The sequence below is a fragment of the Anomalospiza imberbis genome, chromosome 6 (genome assembly GCF_031753505.1).
Source record: "Anomalospiza imberbis isolate Cuckoo-Finch-1a 21T00152 chromosome 6, ASM3175350v1, whole genome shotgun sequence".
In the NCBI taxonomy this organism is placed as follows: domain Eukaryota; kingdom Metazoa; phylum Chordata; class Aves; order Passeriformes; family Viduidae; genus Anomalospiza; species Anomalospiza imberbis.
This window is the reverse complement of record NC_089686.1, coordinates 14353020-14374433: the sequence shown is the minus strand read 5'-3', so window position 1 is coordinate 14374433 and position 21414 is coordinate 14353020. Positions and strand designations below refer to the sequence as shown.

General features: G+C 39.0%; 1 protein-coding gene across 3 annotated transcripts in view; it reads left to right on the top strand.

Moving 5' to 3' along the window:
* Window positions 1-12445, top strand: part of C6H14orf132 (chromosome 6 C14orf132 homolog) — a 37027-nt gene extending 24582 nt beyond the window's left edge. For all 3 annotated transcript variants that reach the window (XM_068192493.1, XM_068192491.1, XM_068192492.1), the window contains exon 2: window positions 8792-12445. In XM_068192493.1, the coding sequence (XP_068048594.1) occupies window positions 8792-9016 (225 nt within the window). In that variant the 3' untranslated portion in view covers window positions 9017-12445. The remainder of the gene's footprint in view (window positions 1-8791) is intronic.
* The last annotated feature ends 8969 nt before the right edge of the window (window positions 12446-21414 follow it).

Here is a 21414-nt window from a genome sequence, read left to right as displayed (position 1 = left end):
ATGCAACATAAGAATGAAAGGGGAAGAAAAAAAATTAATAGGAAAAAATGTTGGATAAAAATGCTGCATAGCCAAAATAATATTGCACACATCATTACCAGATTTCTCTCTCTGCTGTTTTTTCAGAGACTCTGATAGAATATATAAGCTAAGGAAAATAATCTTTATGGAATAATTTGAATCTCTTAAATTGTTTTAATTTCCATTCTGAGGCTTTTTATTGGATGCCTGCAAGTATTTTCCATGAAAGAATTAATAGCTGGAAGTCATCATAGAATAATATTCTTCCCAGTGTGTTTGCATTATTACAGTGACCTAACTCTTATCATATTTGAAGATAGGGTCTAGGTGGCTAAAGATGCTGAAAATGAGGCATTTATATCACATCATTAGGTACAGCAGAGCTGCACTGGTAGTAATTCTCTCGATAGATAAATGTATCCCAACTTGTCTTTGCAGTACAGCCATCACCATGTAACATGAGATACATGAGATTTATAGTTTAGAAGGTTTGAAAGCTTTTGAGTCTACATGGAATAATAAGTAATTTCTCTGATGAAATAGAGCTAAGCCTGTTAGTATGGCTTAGTTAAATCTCAGCCAATTAATTTTTCATGGGTCGTGTAGCAGGGATTGGAGGAACATGCAAGATTTTTTATTGCTCCTGGGCTTTGGTTTGAACAGTGGTCAGCATATGCAACATAGAGGAATTTCTGTGCAGTTATTTCTTTTTCCTCTACAGAAATAAGATGATATCCAAAATGCTGCATCCTCCTAGTTCCATCTCCTAACACCTGGCCCTTAAAATTATTTTAGTGTTTGTGAAAAGCATCCTGATTGCAAAATACTGAAGAATACTGCAATTTACAAAATTGTTACTTTTGCCCATGCCTGAAGTCTAATGATTTAAACAATTTTTCATCTCAAAGTAGTTCTACTTTTGAAGTAGTGTCATTGCTTTCCTTGTTGTGAATGGCTGCCAATTCCCATCTCTCCACACATCCCTCCACATCCCCCCTTGGAGAACAGCTTAAGCATCTTGTTAGGCTAAGGGTGAGGGAGCAGAAGGAAAATCAAAATAATATGAAGGTCAGTCTCTTTCTTTGCTACCCAGAATCTTGGCCACATCACCAAATTGATAATCACCATTTTCTCAGAGATTAACAGGGCTGCAAAGATTACGGTGGAGGAAGGATCTAATCAGCCCTTTTTCACTTTGAGAAATGGGATTAGGATTTGTGGAATTATTTTCCAATACATTTGTTCTTGAGTTCTGCTCTTTGACTTTCCACTTACACCCCATAATGTGGCTTTTCTGTTTATGGTGGGAATGCTTTTTTTTCAGCAGATACAAAATGTCATTACAATCAGCTTGTGTTACTCCTCTGGCACATGGAAAGCCACTTACTCTCTGCATAAGAACTGAAACTGCCACTGATATGGGCAGCTGTGTGCTTGCTTCCTGTCAGTGATACAGCCTTCTGTTCTTACAGAAAAGCTGTCCCTTGGGACATCAAAACATTATGCCAAGGTACTGTTCTTTTTCTCAAGGTTATTTTTTGGTTGGTTGCTTGCTTGCTTGTTTGCTTAATTCAGGATGGTTTTTGTAATAGAGGAACTTGATACCAGAAAGAAATTGCCAGCCTGGATCAAAACAGGAGACAATTAAGTCCAGTTAAATCCTGTAGTTTGGCTTTGAAGTCACCAAAGCCAAAAATTTTGGAAGCAGTAAGTGAGATAATCAGTATCTCTTTCTGTTCACGTATTAGTGGAGTTTAAACTCAGAGGCTTGTTTTTTGAAGCTCTGCCAAAATGACATTCTGTGTTGAACTGTTCCAGCTCTGCAAACTGCTCTTATCTCTAAAGGAATTCCTGTTCTCCCTGAGTTTCCCAGGATGACTACACATGGTGTGAAGTGTCCTCTGTTTTTTTCATTTTGAGAAATTGTAAACAGATTTTAATAGCTCCTACTGATGATAACGTTGGATGGTTAGTTTTATAGCCTCCCACTGAGGTTTTCCATTTTGATAAATGCTTGCCTTTCTGGGTCCCTCTGTTTATATTTTTCTTTTATGTTCATGTGCTCCTGGAAGCATGAAAGTTGTAACTGTACATGGGGGCCAGACATATTCTCCCCCACTGTGATGTCCACAAAGGGACTTTAACATCAGTTGGATTAGATATAGAAGGTCAGCTAGTGCTGCATTTTTTCTAGTTGTTCCACAGACATTCAGATAGTTTAAATCACAGTCTGCTTGGCTGCCCTGCACTCTTTTGTTATATTCACCATTCCCTCCAATTTAAGGTATACAGATTCACAATATAAATTATGTGTGATTTAGAGTTGTGTCTTCTTCATAGAAATTTGAATTTTTGTTCAATGCTGACAAAACATGCTCTTTTCCTTGATGCATCATTGCTGACATTGGCTGGAAAGAGAGGAGGAACTTTTGGGATCAGAGGTGGTATGAGAAACTTCTCTGTATCCTTTTGAGACTTGTCAGCTACTGTCAGCTTTTTTATTAAATGGCTTTTGTTTGTTCTCAGTCTTATGCACTTGGAAGATAAAATCCAACAGCAGTTGGTCGAGAATAATAATTTAAAAGCAGTAGGGATCTTTGAAATAAAAAAGCTATTTCCATGAGGCACTAGGCAGACGTAAATTGCAGGAGTGGAATCACAACATGTTTTTCATTAGGGTATCTTGGATGCTACCTGTGCAGAAATATGAGAGTGAAAATTTCACTTATCTTCATGCCAGTTGTCTGCACTGCTTTTTGCAGCTGATTCAGCAGGGGGGCTTTCCACAGAGAGGTGCTGCAGCCTGCACAGGACCTGTGCTCATAAAACCAGTAGCTTAGGGCCAGCTGATCTAGCTGAGCTTAGTTCCTTGTGGGAATACCTCATTTAAGGGAAACCAGTTTCTAGAGCCAAAAGCAAACTCAGAGTTGAAGTGTCTGCTGCAGCATCTTGGAATATCTTGGGTTATTCCTTCCTAAACCTCTAGACATCTGTTGATCAAGGCAGCTCTTAGTGTGTGTGATTCAACAGCAAGGCTCAAACCTCTAGCATCTGAGATACTGCTGGTATGGAATGACTTTGAACAGTGCTATCATCTAAACGGACAAAGACATTGTATCTAGCCTAGCATGGATTGGAAAGCGGTGGAGGAAGCAATGCACAGGTCCTAGGAATAGAATGGATTGGAAGAAAAGCAGAGATTGATCAAATTGAAAGTTTTTAACAAGATTAAAATAACAGGTGACACCCTGGTGCCTCCATGTTGAAGTGAAAATTTTCCATTGCCACTGGTAGGGAGAACATTTTGACAACTATATTTTGAAAATAAGCAGCTATTTTTTCTAAGCTTGTCAACCTAAAACTGTGATTTCAGGGTGAAGCAGGAATCTGAATCAATTAAAATGAGAATTTGAAACTAACTGCATAAAACATTTTCATGGATCTTCCTCTTTAGAATTAGACATATTTAATTAAATTAAAGAGGATTGCCTTAGGTGGTGGTTAATTTTCTGTGTGGGTTTAATGTGTTCAAAAGAATCCACTTGCAGTGAACATAGAACAAGTCCTGACTGTGACTGTGCATCCAGCCTGCATTCTAAACATTAGGGTGATATTCCGGCAAACTGAACAGAAGAACTTGGTTCTCCAGATATTACCTGTAAATCAGTAATAGACAATAGGACATCTTCATTTACAGGGCATGCTTTAAATAAGAATATATTTGCATCTTTCTGTGAGACGCAAGAGAATTACTGTGGGCAGAATACTGGTCATATGGGGTATCTCTTTAGTAAAAAACATTTATTTAAAAAGAGCTTAAGAATTAAGATATGTTATGATGAATTTGTGGACCCATACATTGCTACTGCCTTTGGCAACTATGTTAGATTAATTTATGACTGCAGGTGGAATGTTTTCAGATACAAATCTACCAGGATAGAAGGAAATAATAATTTCACTTTATGTGTTCAAATCATACCATCTTGTAAAAAGATTGTATCTAGAATTTACAAAAAAAGAAACACTGGAAAGTTAGATATTCTGAAGTAGCAACATGGATTTTACAAATCAACACCTGAGCTCTGGTGACATTTCACCTGTTAGCTGCTGCTGAGGTTTCTTAGTTTCTCACTAGAAGATTCAGCTATGCTTTCATATCTATGCCCAACCTGTGTTCCCAACAAGGTAGCAGCAGCCAAGTGTCACAATACTCTAGCTGACTATAAAAAATGTCAGACACCCAATTCTCAAAGAAATGGAGCATTGTTATTGCTAATGGATGGATTTTATATGATGCTGCTTAAGAATGCTATCATACTTATAGTGTCAGTGACTGGTTCCTGACATGCTGTTTTTCATTCCTGTAAATCACTTTGGTTATAATATAGGATTTTTCTGCTAACTAGAAAGTGTATCACAGAACTGTTCAAGGGCCTGCTCTCCCCGTGACCCCAAAGCATGCCAGTGGGAGGTATTCAACGCCGTGGGTGTTCTCATTACCACTTGACATTTTGCTGTTTGGTTTTCTGCCTGTTGCTATTTAATGATTTCATTTCTTTCTTTGCCAGTCCCAGAAGCCATTTAGCAAGCGATGTACTATTAGTGCTACTTAACAATGTCGACACAGTCACTAGGAAAGGAGTTTCATTTCCAAACAGCGTGCTACAGCATTACCCCTCGCCATCTGCTCCTGTCCTGTCCCTCACTGTCGTGTTTCCCAGTTAACCCTTTGCCCTGGCCTCCTTGTCCAGTGCTCTTGGGGAGGGTGGCAGCCTTGCCTGAACTATAAATACCCTCTGAGGCTAAAACAGACTGCAGGTCACTGTAATGGCTGTGACATGGGTGAAGGTTTTGGATGATGTAAATTGGCATATATTTGCTTTGCAGAGGCACAGGCAGAAAAATAGAGCAGTCACAGAGAGCATTGCAGGTTTCTGTCCTCAGCCTACTGTTAATCACAAGCACTTCACAACTCCCAATGGTGTCAGGTCTGGAGGTCTCACAGCCTTTAATGTAAAATCTCAAATAAGACTGCAGTGGGAAGATACTGTACCTTAAGGGAGAATGAAGACATCAAGACTGAGGATGAGATTCATTTCACCGTGATTAATCTACCAAAAAGATACATTGCCGTTGATACTAATCATCCCTCTCTCCCGTGGAGAGAAGGCATATCTCCCAAGGATGATTTACATGACTCTAATCACTGGGCAACCCTGACTGTTAAGTGGTACCGAGAGGCCAGATTGAAAAGGATGCTCAGCTTCAGATGAGCTCAGATAGAGTTTGGACAAGTTCATGGTAGCAAAATTCTTTGCAAGTTATTAAATCCATAGCAATATTTTCTGGCCTATGAACTTCCTAAGCTGAAAACAGTCAGAGGCTGTGAGTTATTAAGGGGTAGTATCAGACACGTTTCTCCTGTTGTGCTGTTACTGTCCTAAGCGTCTATTTATGGCCACTGTTGGAGCTAACACCCAAGGGAGATGGACTTTCTCTTGGACACCATATGGCCATTCCTTGTGCTCTTATGTGAGGCTGCTGTAGCAGTGAGAAGGGGGAATGCACATTTAGTAAGAGATTATTCTTGCAAATGGGAAATTGGCAGGAAGGTTTATTTCCAGATCTGTGGTGAAGTGCTACTGACCTACAAACAGAAAAACTGGAAGTCAGTCTTACAGAAAGAGCTTGTGCCAGGTGCTGAATGTCAGTGCTTTACACCAGGTCACCTCAAGCCTTTCAGAGATTCAGATGAGCTGTTTTGCCGTTTGCTCCCCTCAGATGGTGCAGACAGCTTGTTTGAGCCTTAGACAGCACAAGGAGATTCAGATTTGACATAATTTACAGCATGCTGTGTAGCTGTGCTGTACACAGATGCTCCCTCCCTTTGTGACAGCACAGGGAAACTAACAGGGTGGAAGCTTGTAATTTCAAATAACTCATTGAGAGCACAGAATGTGTGGCCCAAAACCCAGGTATCAATCAGCAGAACAGTGCTTATGACCTCCCACCGTATTGGGCATATGCACATATGTGTGTACCTCCATACTTGGGGTGATTCAGGTGAAAGATTTTGCAGAATTGACTGTCTTAATACTGATTGCCTTAAAATGATTTGCTAAGCAGGCAAGCACCTCTGGTTATGCATTTTGCTGCTGATATGGTAAAAGTATTCTTGTTACTTGGAGCAGAAATCTTTAATTAGAGTCTCTGTAGCTGTTACATGGCATCATTGCTGCATAAATACACTTCTGTTTGAAGTCAGAACTGCCTTTTATGGCAATCTCTACATAAAAAGAATTTTTTATTAAATTGAGAAATGCTTTCCATATCAAATCCCAATACATAAAAAAAAAAGGCCAGTGGAATTGGATTCAAAACATCAAGCTGGGCTTTTGAAATGGAAGCTTTTGCTCTCTTTTAAACTACACTTGGTTGAAATTGCCAGCAAAAACCTTTGATGCAGGGAGAACATATCAGACTTTGCTTTTGCAATTTTCTGCTTGGTTTCTTGTAAACTGCTTTTGTCTAATCATATCTGATATCAAAGATAATTTTATTTAATGTGGATTAGGTAGCATGACATATCCACTGTGGTCTTTCATCATTCTCTGTTTAATTTTGAATGTGACATGAGATTTTCTAGTACAGATGAAATTCGTTCAGCAGTCAGCTTTGAAAAAGAGCCTGTCTTTTATGTCTCTGTAAAACCTTATGCATGACAAGCAAAAAAAAATTACTTCATTCTCAGACTTCTCAAAGTCTTTGGTGTTGTCTATAGATTACAGCCTGTGTAGAGAGGAGAGATGGTTTATCTTCACATGCTGTCCATTTCAGCAGCCTCCACAGCACAGCTGCACACAGCCAGAATGGGTGTAGTTTGGTTCCAAAGGGAGAGGTTGCTGAGAGAATCAAAATGTGATGCAGGAGATGAAGGACAGGGTGCTAAAAGAGATGATTTTTCAGCCCAGTGAGTATTTGCCAGGGCAGTTTAGGGCTGAAGGTATAGCAGCCTTCTGTGATATGGCTGAAGGAAGGCAAGGCTTGTTCCTCTGTTATTCATAGGCTGTGGTGACTTCAGCAGTAGTGCTGAAGTTAGAGTAGAACAGAGTCGTATTGAGGAAGGTGAAAAATAATACCAAAACCCCAAAGACACTTACTAATAGGGTGCAAAATAGGAGATAGTGTCTAAAGGTTGGAGAATGACAGGAGCAGTGTGGAAACCACTGTGAGGGAGGAAAGGTTGGCTGGTGTTGCAGTGAGGGTGTTTCTTAAGGATAATATTCCCAGACGTTTTTCAGCTTTCCCTGAAGCCATGCACTCCCACCAGATCTGAAAGGGGAATCTAGGTAGGATGCACTGATGTCTAGATTTTACTCATTGCTAAAGATCAAACCAATCATCGATGCCATGATGGAATTTTGGCAGACAGATTTAGACATATGACTTTGTTTGGGTTTTTTTAATCCAATAAATCCGTGGGTTTGGTCTATCTATGTACTACAGTCCTCACAGAGTTTGGTTACAGAGTACTGCAGAGACTTGGGCTTTACCATACCCCCACTGCTCGTGTTTTTTTATAGGATTCAGAAATGTGTGCCCTGAGCATTTATAGATATGTGAAATAGATGTTCTGCAGCGTTTTCTGAAACAGTGTCCTATACTTACATGAGACTAGGAGCTTGCACTGAGTGAGTCAGAGGAGACTCTTACAGCTCTGCATTCTCAAACATACAAGGAACAAGGATGCAAGCAAAAAGCTTTTGTGTGAACCTTTTCTAGTTGTAAGTGGTCTTTGTATTGCAGTAGGTATCCTTCTCTTGCCTGGATGAGGAATCCATTCATTTGCAGAAGGATGTCATTTTATACCACTATGTAGAGGTAAAATAGTTCTTGAACCCTGAAGAATATGTGTTGTGATCTAGGATGAAGTTGGGAGGACAACTGGAACATGTAAAAGGACATGGTTAAGCAGTTTCTTCTTCCTTTATCTTTTGCATAGTGTATCGAGTAACTGTTATCTTACCTTATCTTACCCAGAACATTTTCTGGTACTGCTGAGAAATCCACTAGGAGCACCAAAGAAACTTTGTCCTTCCCAGTAGGAGAAGTCTGGTGTGGGAAAACTTTTAGAAATCTGCCATTTACTGCATTGTGATGGAACCTTTCAAAATCCAATTTGAAGTTTTCCATTGTATCAATTTATAAATCCTGGATTGTTGCAGTGGTGTGTTTTGCAAGTGAAGTTAGTGCACTGAGTACACTCCACCTCTTTTACAGTAAGAACTTTTTACATGATTTCTACATAAACCAAGAGTTTGCTTCTGAGTGATGCATAAGAGGAGAACAAATTCTGTGCATCAGATCCTCACTGTGCTTGTACAATGTCTTGCCACTGCAAGACATGGTATCTTTGCTGGTAGACACAAAACAATCCTGTCGCTATCAACTCAAATTCTGCTTTGTGAGTGCTTTGTGTATATGGGTATCTCTTCTAAATGCATATGATTACTTAGGCTGACTTGAAGCCTGCATGCTAGCTCTTGTGTATATTGCTTGTATTATATATAGGTTTTCTTCAATAATACTGATTCCAACAGAAATGGGAGAAATATTATAGTCTGTGATATTCCTGACAGGTTAGCACTGTGTACATGAAAGCTCAGTAATTTTGCAAGTTAGCTAATGGTTAGTCTTTAATAATGACTTTGAGAAAATGCAAAAGCAGATATTAGCTTTCAGTCTGATTCTGCCGTGTTTTTCTTCACAGCTTCCTGTTATGGGAGGAGCCTTTATGGACTCACCCAACGAGGACTTTAGTACAGAGTACTCCCTGTTTAACTCATCAGCCAACGTCCATGCAGCTTCTTCCATGCAGAATCCACCAGAAGAGACATCCCGTTCTTCAAATGATGCCATTTTGTTATGGATTGCAATAATAGCAACAATTGGAAATATTGTGGTTGTGGGAGTGGTGTATGCGTTCACCTTCTAGGATGACTGTCACTACAAACACTGGAAGAAAGGAAATCTTCAACAGTATTTGTCATGTGTATGTATGTATGTATGTATGTGTGTATATATACATGTATATCTATATAAATACATATAACTTGAGACTTTGTTGATTAAGTGCTGGCACAGTCATGGAAATGAAATGCAAGTTAATCATCTTAAGTCTTGATGGCAGAAAGTTTGGATGCAAATTGTGTGGAGTGAGAGCTTTATTTAAGAACAGAGCCAATACCAGTTTTGTATAGAAATGTAATAAAAGAGAGATCAACTTGGGTATAGTAAATACAGAGAGATATTTATATAGAAAGTGCTTATTTTTTACTGTAGATTTTTCTAGCAGCTCTTCTGCAGTTTGTCAGCTTCTTTTTTTTTTTTTTTTTTTTTTGTGCATTTTTTACTGTGGTATAACATTATATGGAATTGTTCCAGGTCATGTTTTCTGGACATCTTAATTTCCTTGATGGACCAAGTGGTTGGCATTGGCTCGGTTCTGATGAAGTCCAAGTTCATCACGTGTGGGTCTTCAGCATGGCTGTAGACTCCTGGGCTGTATTCAAAATCATCAGTTTCACAGCCATGACATGCAGATGCAGGCTGTCTATTGCTTGCCTTCCAGTTTCAGTAACTGGACCTGGTAATCAATAAATTTATGCTGAACCTGCCTGCTGTTCAGGAGGAGGCACAACTATTGCTGCTCTGCAGACCCTCTGAATTTCAGAGGAGAAAATGATACACAGAGTAGCAGCACAAGTTCCCATTTCTGTCTGAAGGTATTGGATTGCAGTGGTTTGTATGTGCATCCCTTCCAGGAAACAAAAGCCTAATACCACACTTCTCATCTCATTGGACTGCAATCCAGATTTCTTACAGCAGCTGTGTGCTTTCATAAGGTTATTAATGTACTGAAAGAATGATGGGAAAACTGTAAAGCCTAATTAATAGTGAATATGTCTGTGAGAAAAATAAAATTGAAAGAAAGGTTCTGTGCTTATGCAGGGGTGAATTCAAGAGTCAGGTATGTCCTGGGGTAGAAACAACACAAGAAAAGTAATAAGTGTCAGATGTGCACGTGCTTATATCTCAGTATTAATATATCTCTGGGTTCTGGTGAGGGCCTTGGAAGAGATTTTTTTTTTTTATAGCTGGCTTTAGGTAATGACTGATTATCCTTTGGATTTGTTCCACTGGGAGGCAACATTTTACTGCATTTTTTCCACAGGCAGTTCATTTTCAAGAGCTGTATCTTTTCAAGACAAGCTGTAGCCTTCCTTGCTTGAGAGATTGTAAAATCTTGAGAGAAGAAAAAAAAAATCACCACTGTTGGAAATCTTCCTTCACCCCCATAAAAAATAAGCAACAATACATAAAATGTATGCACTTTGAGAGCAGCAGACAAACTCTTCTTCTATGTCTGCATGTACTGTCTAGGTTTCTGTCTCATGTAGCTAATACCCTAATTCCAGAAAGCCTTGTCTGCAGAAACAGAGACTATTTTTGACACTTGCCTGCCACTGAGCTTGAGGCTGGGCTATGAGCTGCTGAATGTATAGAGAGGTTTGGATTTTCCACTTTTCTCTTTAAACCCATTTTCCTGCAGGGCTGGTGGACAGTTACTTGAATCAAAGCAGCATGCCCCAAATCAGTATTTATAACCACTCAGCAGTCACTGTGTATATTTTTCCCTCTCTATGAACTGTCCTTTAAAGCTAGGAAAGATGCAAACAGAGCTAGCAGTGGGGAGAAAATAAATTCGGTTATTTTGAGGCTGAGAAAAACAATTATGAGCTTCTCTTTGTGTTGTTATTTCCCTGTTTGGAGGCAGGATTTTGTGAAGATGGTTGAGGACAGACAAGACCTATACTGGGAAAAAGTTTGAGAAGTCCATTTCTGGAAGATCAGAGGGAAAGAAAGCAAATTCTGTCCAATAAAATAACTCTAGTCTTAAGGATGATAGAAAAAATATGATTTTCATTTCCTAAAATAGCTATTAATTCCTTCATAGTCACAGGACAATGAAAAGCAGAGGAGCTGCATAAATGGTCTACCTTGTTTGGCTTTGCACCCCTCCTTCTTCTTGCTGAGCAGAAGGGAAGCTGTTGGAAAGCTGCAGAGAAGTTTCCAATGAAAAACTGAGCAGGACAAGGTCTGGTGTGTAGGATCCATGAAAATATTGCTTAATGTAATGTACTGTCCCCAACCATTTTCTGATATTCTGTTGCCTTTGTAATTGTATCAGTTACTCACGGACTTGTCTTCATTGTTCCTGGCTGTCTAGTTAGGCCAGATCCTGCAAGCTTTTTTGCATGAAGAGCAAAATATTTCCACCATGACTAAAAGCAGTTTGACAAGATGGTACTTTCCCAGTGGGATTATTCTGCTGCCTAATGAATTTGCCAGTGGAGTTCTTAGCTTGAATTTCCTAGAATATTATTCTTAGTGCAATTAGCAATGTTTGCTTCTCTCTCCCAGAGCACTGGACTAAACTCTTCAACCATGAAGAAAAGCATTAGAGTGGGAACAGCAAAAAAACCCACTATTCTGCTAGTGAAACTAAGTGACACTTCTGTGTTGCTTTTCCTGAAGAAAATGCCCTACTTTCTTGTGAAACTGATAGTAATAGCAGGAGTGTTGGAAAACAATGAGTTCCAACTCCTGCATCCAGATCATCATCATACATATTTTCATTGTTAGAGGCTGTGTTGTCAAGAAGAGACAGACAAAACTTTAATTTAAGTAATTGGCTTGACAGGGTGATATGGCAAGCTGGGTGCAAGCAGCAATTGCAGGCATTTCCTGCCTCGTAGTTAAACTGCACACTAACTGTATAGCTTCTCTGTTGGGAGAAAAAGTTAGTTCTAGGATGCAGGTACAAGGATACTGCACGTGAGTGTCTGTGTGGAATATTGTCAGGTGTATTGAAGACCCCTAAACTGCTGTGACCAGAGCTGGTTCAAGCTCTCCTCTATTTTGATAGTGACAATAGGCACACTATATTTCTGGAGGTTGTGTTCTGGCTTTGTCCACTACAACCACTTTTCCCTTCTGGGAGGTTAGCGAAGGTTTAAATTAAACTATTGAAAAAGGGAACTAATTCATCATTAAGTTCAGAGAAGCTACAGAGAGGAATGGAGCAGAGGCTGCATGGTGGATGTTTCACAGGTATGGTCCTGTGAAATATCTTGCCTCTTGAACTCTCACCACAGCTTGTCTTGGAGCGCTGTAGCTTCTCTGTTCCTTGGAGCCAGGCAGCTGGATAATTGATGTCACTCACTGAGGAGTGATGAGGAAGCCAAGCCCAAACACATTCCCCAGAGCTGTTTTCTGAAGCCTTTCTTTAAAAGAAGAGGGTTCTGTGCTTTGCTGAGCACTTTGTGTGTGAGCTTGAGAAAAGGATTCCACTTGATCAGTGCTTCTATTAAAAATGTCTAGCACAGATAGCAGTTAGAAAATCCTGACTGCAGTTCATTCTGTGGGAGATGAAGCAAACCACTTTCTATATGCTCTGCCTCTAGAGGTGTTTTACCTCCAGCTCTGTTGTGCAACCTCATCATACAAACACAAGAGGCAACTTTGCCCTGAAAAGTTATCAATGAGGCAAGGGAGACATACTGGGGTGCCCTAATAATTCCCTTTTAGCCATGGCCTCTAGGGATCTAGGGCAACATACCAAATAATCAAACTCCCTCTAAAGAATTTTTTTCACAAAGCAGCCAGCTGCTTGACACAGCAGCTGTGCAGCCACCACAGCAAAGAGACTAAAGGCTGAACAATTATTCAGGTGTGTGCAATGGCACATTAGAAAGAAGAACTGAGTGGGCAAACCCACTAGAGCTATTCCTGTTGTATTTTTATCTGCAAGTAGGAGTCTGTGTTTGCCCACAGCATTAACAACGTGTATTTGTGTCAACACACTTGCAAAGCTGAAAAACCAATTTTGAAACGGATGCAACAGTAGTAGCAGAGAGACTCATCTGCTACAAATAATGTATTTAGCCTTTTCAGTGGGCAGATGAGGTCACAGATATCTCAGAAGTAATGAGATCCCTGCTCCAAAATCCTCACTTGCAATAGGACTTAAGTGCAGGCAGCATCCTACCCAGCTGCTGAGCAGACTGTAATAATCAGCCCCAAATCAAGAGTGAATAGAAGCATTCAGCCATTATTGTCTTACCTTGTACACCCATTTGAACATAAAAAAAAAAAATATACACCTTTGTGTCTGGGACCAAATGAAAACAGGAGCCTCTAGTCTATGGGTTGTTATGTATTTTGCCTATTATTAAAAGCTTTTATTTTGCTATTCTCAAGCAATTCCAGTTGTTAATATCCTTTTCACATTTCTCTGCAAGCTCCTGATAGTTATTAATTGCATGTAGCACTGTCCATTTATCCAAGGTAATTTGACTGAGTTTCCTGTGGCTAATCACAGAGTAGAATCTGGAAATTTGCTCTTTTTAAGGGTGATTTCCATTTGAGGTAAATGGACTAAAGATCAGAATCCCAGATCAAAATGCATCTGTGCTTTTGGAACACTCGGAGCTCTGGAGAATTGGATTTGATGTGATTAATGTGCAGGAAGGAAAGGGCAGTGAGGTCCCTGGTGGTAATGTCAGCCATGAGGGCTCTGACTGGCAGAGCTGAGTGGTTCATTAGCTGCTGCTGTGTCCCTCTGAGCCCTGCTGGCTTCCTGGACAAACAGCCAGGGCTGAGTGTGAGCTGAACCACCAGGTACAGCACATTCCTCCTCCCCTCACAGCCTGCTAATCCTCAGGGAAACAAGCACATTTCTTCTATTCACAGAAGAGCCAGAGATCAATATTCTGTTAGCTGTCTTATTCCTGGTACATTGTTCAGTCACCATAAGGTCCCAATAGGTGACTGGACAATGTACCAGCAATAATACATGCATTTAACATGCATTTAGCCCTTTACCCCTTGTCTGGGAATGTCCTAAAGCAGTCAAGGCATCCTGAGCCTTAAAGTCTCCTACTGCCTTTAATCTGACACTAACTTTTAATGTTTCCTCATACAACCCATCTTTGCCTTTTACCTCATCTTTTCAGCACAGAGAAAATGAAGTCACCACTATGCTCTTCTCTGAAGATGTAGGTAACTCCTAACAGCTATGGACCAGCCATGTCCCATTTTAGTTTGTGGTTCTTCAGGCATAAAGAGGGAAGAAAGTGTCCAATTACCTACATAAGCAGTTCCAGGGAAATATTTACCTTTGCAGAACAAAAGGCATGACAATTTTATCTCATTCTGGCCTGTCCCAGAAACAACTGAAACAACATGGCCAGATCTACTTTTGCTGGTTTGGAAATTACACCAACACAGCCATGAACCGGAAAAGAAAACCCTGATAACACAAACATGTCACAGTCATCTCAATGACATGTCTCTGAAGGCAGTTTTGCCTGAGTGACATAGGCAGACTTGAGCTGTTGGTAGCAAGGCCCTTTTGTGTGAGCACAAAGAGTGTCCCTCCCTTTGGGAATTCTTGGGAACATTGTGCCACCCATTCTATCTTTCCCAGGCTACTATTTTCAGTTGTAGAAAATACTCTAAAACATTCCTGTGTTATGATACATATAAGATTTATCTCCCAAAGCTCTGCTTAGTTTTCCTGCAGAAGCCAAAACCACCGTATTTTCTTAAGCATGGAAAAAACATTCCATAAACATGGAATGTTAATGAGTCAAGTATCATTTGTACAGTAGCATTGTCTCATTTTAATCTTCAGTTTTCTGCCAGTAGGTCTCAAAGGAGATCTTACTATTATCCAAACTTTAAAGATGCTGAGAACAGAAACAAGCAAGAGAATCACAGAATGTCTCCGAAGTCACTGCCCAGTCCTTTAGGCTGTATCTTTCCTCATTCCTTCCCATATTACCTTGATACACATTCACATCCATCTCTTTTAACTCATTGTCACCATCACATTGTCTCTATGCCTTCATTTTATTTCTCCACTTGTTGCTGTATTCCTTTCATTCTTTGGTATCAGAGCAGGTGAACATTTGGAAGCCAGCAGTGTTCTTCAGCCCTTTTTAGCCAGTTCCTTGGCTGACCTCTGAGAGTAAGGTTAGTGATCAGAAAGGACATTCCACAGTGAGGGCAAAGAACAGTGACACAAGGCCTCTTCTTGGGAGAAAATCTTAATCGTTATCTGCCTTAGCAAACCACAAAGTGTTTCTCCTAAGCAGAAGAGCAAGATGTGGCCATGGAGCTTGGTAACTGTGTTGTCAGTATCCATACAACGCAAAATTACCTTTCAAAAATTCAAACTATAAATACACTGCACTGTTCTGCAGCCAACACTTACTGAGCTTTTCCCAACCCAAAGTCCTTTGTTTTTTTAGCAGATCAGAATCAGTGGTAATGCTCTTGGGGTAACGTGAGGGCAGCGGGAGTGGACCCTAAGGAGAATAGAAAAGCTCCATGTGATTTACTGTGGGGTCAGGGCCATTAAAGAGCAGGCTATTCAGTAAAGAAAAACAGCCACAATGTGCTAAGCTATTTCAAATCTAATCACACCTGCAGTTCTTAGATGCACAGCCAAGCTGCTATAGCCAGATTGAGCATTTAGAAATCCCATTGTACCCAAAGAAAAGCGCATTCTTCTGCCAGAACTGAGGGAGCTATGCAGCCTTGTGTTCTGGGAGCTTCCTGAGCGGCACCCATTACTGTGATATCGCATTTCCTGAGGAGTTCACCCCCACTAATGAATAAATAAGTCTGAACTGTTTCAGGCCTAGGCCTAAAACTCGTCTCTGCTGCTGCCTTCTTAAGGATGACCGAAGTTCCTAAGCCTGCACGCTGCTCTATCCAGAGGGACCTTTGCCTCCACCTGGAGTCAACTGCATTAATAACACTTCTTCTATACTTCTGACGTCTGCTTCAGTGGATCTATTTGCAGAACTAGCCGTGGGTTGCTGAGGTTTTATTTTAAATGTAAAGATGTCTGTAATTTCCTAATCAAAAACAAGAAAGAAAGCAGAATGCTGTATTTTTTTAAATGGGCAATAAAACCGAGTCTGAACATTTTGATAGATGTGCTGGAAGGGTATATAATGTAGCAAACAGTTGCACTATTTTTATCTAATATGAGTACCTAACCTGAGAAATATTTGTTCTTTCTCTGACTAAGTCCTCTTCCAGTTCTAAAGTTTGGAAGTTTAGAAGGAGTGGAGTACAAAGTCTCAGTGAAATGTGAAGTTATATAAATAAATCTGGTAGTTAGCTTTGTGAGGTAGCCTATTACATTTTTTTTTTTTAGTTATCTCAAATACTGCCTAATTATTTGGGGCTTTTTTCCCCCCCAAAAAAGGCTAAATAGTGACACTTCTGAAAGCATCTGTGCTTCACACAAAATCACAGTCATATGGAAATTATATTCTTCAGTTCATGTAAAGCAGCTTTACAGGAGCCCTTCAGTATGCACTGTTACTTTTTCTTAATAATCCTGGACAATTTAATTCTCTTGTGCTTTTTCTCTGCTATCCTGTTTTGTAGACTATGAGGTTTGCAGGGATTCTCAGTATTGTTTTTGTAATACATGGGTTGGTTTCTAGAAAAACCTTTACTGTTGTAGTCGTTCTTGGATCGTGGAGCTCTATCTGTAAAGAGAAAAACAATTTTAAAAATGCCCTTGCTTTTTCCAAGTTTATTGTAATTTGCAAGTTTAGTTAAGAGAAATGTATTCTTTTAAGCTCCTGTATGTTCTTTTCCAGTTATTGACTGCTTTCACTATATGTGTACTTAGTACTGGTTCATTCCTTTACTATGTTGAAAATGACAAGTTTTGTTAATATCAGGTGGAAATTGTGCTTTTGGATAAAGTTCTTCAAATTGATAATTGTGTGTCATTTTTCATTTTGTTCTCAGTTCACTTGAGAGTAATTAGAAGTCTGGAATTGCAGCTATTCAATTATTGCCTCCAGTGATACTCTGACACTAGTTATTTCTTGCAATTTACAAATCTGCATGATTTGTGACCTTGCTGCAGGATGTCCAGCAAGCCTCACCAAGGCAGATAGTGGCAATAGGAAGAAAGAAAAACATTTAGCTTTGCTAATGCAATACAGCATACAGAATATTATGGGCCTTTCCTTATGATTCTCCTAAAGGGATTCAATGAGGCAAGTTGAGCTTAGATCTGCTGAAAGAATGGCAAAAGGACATGCGAAGGTACCTCTTAAGCACAATTTAAAATAAAAAAATTGACTTACCTTTGAGTGTAGCAAACTCGGTTCATGAAGATGCATGAGCCAATCCTGATAGCAAGTCTGACAAAAATTCATAAGAGAAAGAAAGAAAAAGAAAAAAAAAAAAGAAAGAGAAAAAGAAAAAAAAGAAAAAGAAAAAGAAAAAGAAAAAGAAAAAGAAAAAGAAAAAGAAAAAGAAAAAGAAAAAGAAAAAAAAAGAAAAAGAAGAAAAAGAAAAAGAAAGAGAAAAATAAGAGAAAAAGGCATGTTTTATCTAGTCCCAGTTTTTATCAGTCTAGCAACATTACATATTCTAGAATGTACCCATCAGAATGTAATGCAGTGCAATTGCTACACTACAGCAATATCTAATTCTAATTAATTTTTCCAGTGCAACTATGGAATCATGCAGATCACATTTCTGTTCATTTCTAAATGCACAATATCAAGAAATGAGTATAATCTAGAAATGGAAGACAATGTTCTGTTGAACAGTCATTTAAAAATTTAGCTATGTGTGTTCAGACTGATAAAACCAAGTGAAATTGTCAGCACTGGTTTTTGCACAGCATTATCAATATAAACAAGCTGTCTGCTCATGTAAATTGTTCTGTAGTGAGACTAACAAAGAACATCAGTCTTTTAGCCCAAGAAAGCCTGTCCACTATCGCATTTCAACTGACATATTTTGCTGTGTCTAATTGCTACGTTACAGTTTTCTTTAGGATAAAAATAATTAATTCAAATATGACCAAATGACTTCACTGTTTTAACTGCAGCAGTCCCATATCTTACATGGGTATAGGTGAAGTTTTTCTATAAACAACCTGCAATCTATTTCACTGCCTCCTGTCTCAACAGAAACATTAGACTCAGTCAGGGGCTTGCCTTTAGCTATTGCTTGCAAAAGCTTTATTATGAGCTAAGGAAATTACCTACAAAATTTGTATTACATTTTGTAAAGACAGACCTTACAATTCTGAATACATGAGGTCAACTAACTCCTGTATTTCCCTTACATATTCATACAATCCTTGCCCATTAGAGGCAAGAAAGACACTTCTTATGAAGATTTTTTTGTAATTTCTGTTTTGAATTACAAAGATTTTATGCCTACAGATGTTAGTTTGGTATAGTAAAAAAGGTTTACTGCTCTCTGAATTTCCCTAGTGACTCCTTAAAGGATTGGTAAAGTGATTCATGATTCCCAGGGTCTTCAGTGTAGCAAAAATTTTAAACAGAATTCTATTTTCTTAGCAGCTCAGCTCCTCTTCCAAGCACCTGGAGCTTTTAATTTATTTTTTTTAATCTCTCTACTCTGTCATTTCTTGCCTTGTGCGAATACCCAAACTCTTTTGATCTCTATCAATATTTGTCTTCTGCAATAACAGCTGATGGAAACAAAATACTTATAAAGTACTTATTTCTTTCACCTTTTGGCAAATCTAAGCACCCATTAATTCCTTTGAAAGTCTCATGCTTCTGTGTTTTTTAAATAATTTTTGTGACCACACCAGCTGCTCTTAGCCAAACTCATTTCTATCCTCTGTGCAACCTTCTCTAATAATTTCTGCTTACTATTTACTGACTTGATTTTGTTTCAGGTAGGTACTATCTTTTGAAGTACGTCTTGACTAGACTTTCCTAAAATCAAACTCAAACTTTGGCCTTGTAAGAATTTTCCTTACCTTCCTATTTCATTTATAGTTCAAGGATATGTAGGACTTAATTCTTAAAGTTGTTGTCCCCATTGCTTCACTTCTGATTGTAGGATACTCTTCATGAAACCTTAATTTTTCTATCTTCCAATCACAATCTAGAATTTCTCTTCTTCAGGCAATTTTGGGGAAAAGTACATTCTAAATGTGAAAAAAACAAAATAAACAAATATAAAACAACAATATTTTGTCCTATTTCAGAGGAGTTTTGTTTCACTTTGATTTTGTTTAGCTTAGATTTGTTTAGCTTATATATATATGATGTTGAGACCTCTGATATGACAAGAATCAGAGCATTTTTAGTGCAGCACAATGGGACAGCATAACTGCAAGCAGCTTTGTATGTTCACATGCTAAAATTTTCAGTATAATCTTGCCACTGAAGAAATTTTTAAATACATCAGTATGTGAACAGCCTACTGTGTCAAATTATGCTGTATTTTTTTGCAATCTGTTATCTGTTCTGTGATAAAAACAGCTCATGGGATGTGCTTTAATGTGTGTTCAAGTGCCCAGTTAAGAATGTTTTCTGCAGTGAGGCTGATTTAAGTTAGATGAGAACCATCCATACTTTATAGCTTGGCTTTGTAGCAGTCCTCTGCTTAATTCAGTGCTTCTGTACTTCCTGTGCATTAATTCTTGCTACGTGGGGAGGACCTGTCTCAGAAACCTGATGCACCATGAACAAATTACTTAGGGATCTACAAAGTTCTGCTTCTAAACTGACTGATTATCTGATCAGCACAAGAAATTGTCACAAGTGCTCCTGGCTGGGGCTGTGCAAGGGCAGACACTGGGCAGCTTCCCACAGCTGACCTGGGATGTTGGTGGGAGGTGACCCCTCAGGTATCCCTGTTCAGATCAACCCCATGACTCACTCCAGGGAAATAGGAAGTGCCTCCTTCAAACCTGCATGGTACGAGACTTCCATTGTAGCACATCCATTTTAACAGGAAAGGACCACGGGAAAAGAATATCTATTAAATCAAGTGGTGAAGCAACATTTTATATTAAAATAAAGCAGCAACAAAAACAACAAAGCAAATTTGGCATAGAAATGAGGATAATGCCTCTCAAACCACTTGACTATTTCCTCTGTGCTATAATACAAGCCACAGAAAATGCTATCACATCAGATAATTGGAGCTAGAATGCATTCCACAACTGGAAATTAAAAATCCAAACATCAGGATTTTTTTTCCTGTACTGCCGACATCAATTGCCTATTCCATGCACATCCCAGAAACAAAATAATAGCACAATAACAAGATTTAATAAGGAAAAAACAAACAAACAAACAGGCAAGCCAACTCAAAATACAAAACAAAACTAAATACAAACAGGAAAAAAAAACTAAACACAAAACCACTAAAAAAACCCAGACAGTTTCTGAGCACAGAAAGGCAGATTTTGCCTGGAGGCTTTATTCTGACTGTCCCCTTGAAGGATAGATTGTACTTTTTGTAGCCTGCTGGAAGGGCAACTCTGACAAGTCCAGGAGCAATCTTATGACTGACACTTCAATGGCAAGAGCAACTTGGCCATGACTTTGACTTATCCTCTGGACACCACCAGCAGACTTCACTTTCCAAGGGACTTCACTGCCCATTCCTCATGCATCTCCCACTTAATGTTGCAAGTTTTTCATGACAACAAAGATTGTAAAATAAGATTGCATTTTCATAGCCAGTTAAGGATCATTCATTGCACACATTTCTCCCACTTTATTTAGCATACCTGCAACCATGTTCGTTTATCCTGATGTGTTTTCCTCATCAGTGTTAAGATTTCACTGAAAAACTGCCAGAATTGATATCTCAAGTCTCCACTATGAAAACTGATGCAGCCTAAAGATTGATTATTACTTGTTCACCTTGAAGTTTTTGCAGCTGAAGGTTTGGGAAGCATAGATCCCAAGGTTCGAATGATAGCAACCATATGGTTAACAGCTCATGTTAAATGAAAAATGTAATAATTTCTGAAGCAGGTCTTGAAACTTGAGGCCAAGTCAGATGAAGAGTTCTACATACCTTACCTAGTCTTGTAGGTTGCTACAGTGTCGTTTTGAGATTTCTCCTCTCCTGACCAACTTGAAAATTGTAATCACTTGGCTGGGGATATTTGAAGGCAATAATTTTTTTTTTTTCATGCAAAGTAGGTCTCCTTCTCTGCTTGCTTCTGATTTCGATCCTCACTTCATCTCAGGGAAGGTATTTAAGAGTTAGCATCCATCCCACTTATCACCATAGAAAAAAACTGGCTAGGAGAAGACATGAAAACCTTTAAATAATGTCAGGTGTCTATTCATCAGCTGGAAATCTGCACCGCATTTTCTAGGAAATTTAAAATTATCACAGTAGCTGCATTAATAAACTCTCTCTGCAAAACTGCATACTGGTGCTTTTTGTCTTACCCCTCTTAAAATATGCAATTGGAGAAGTAGTTTAAGACTT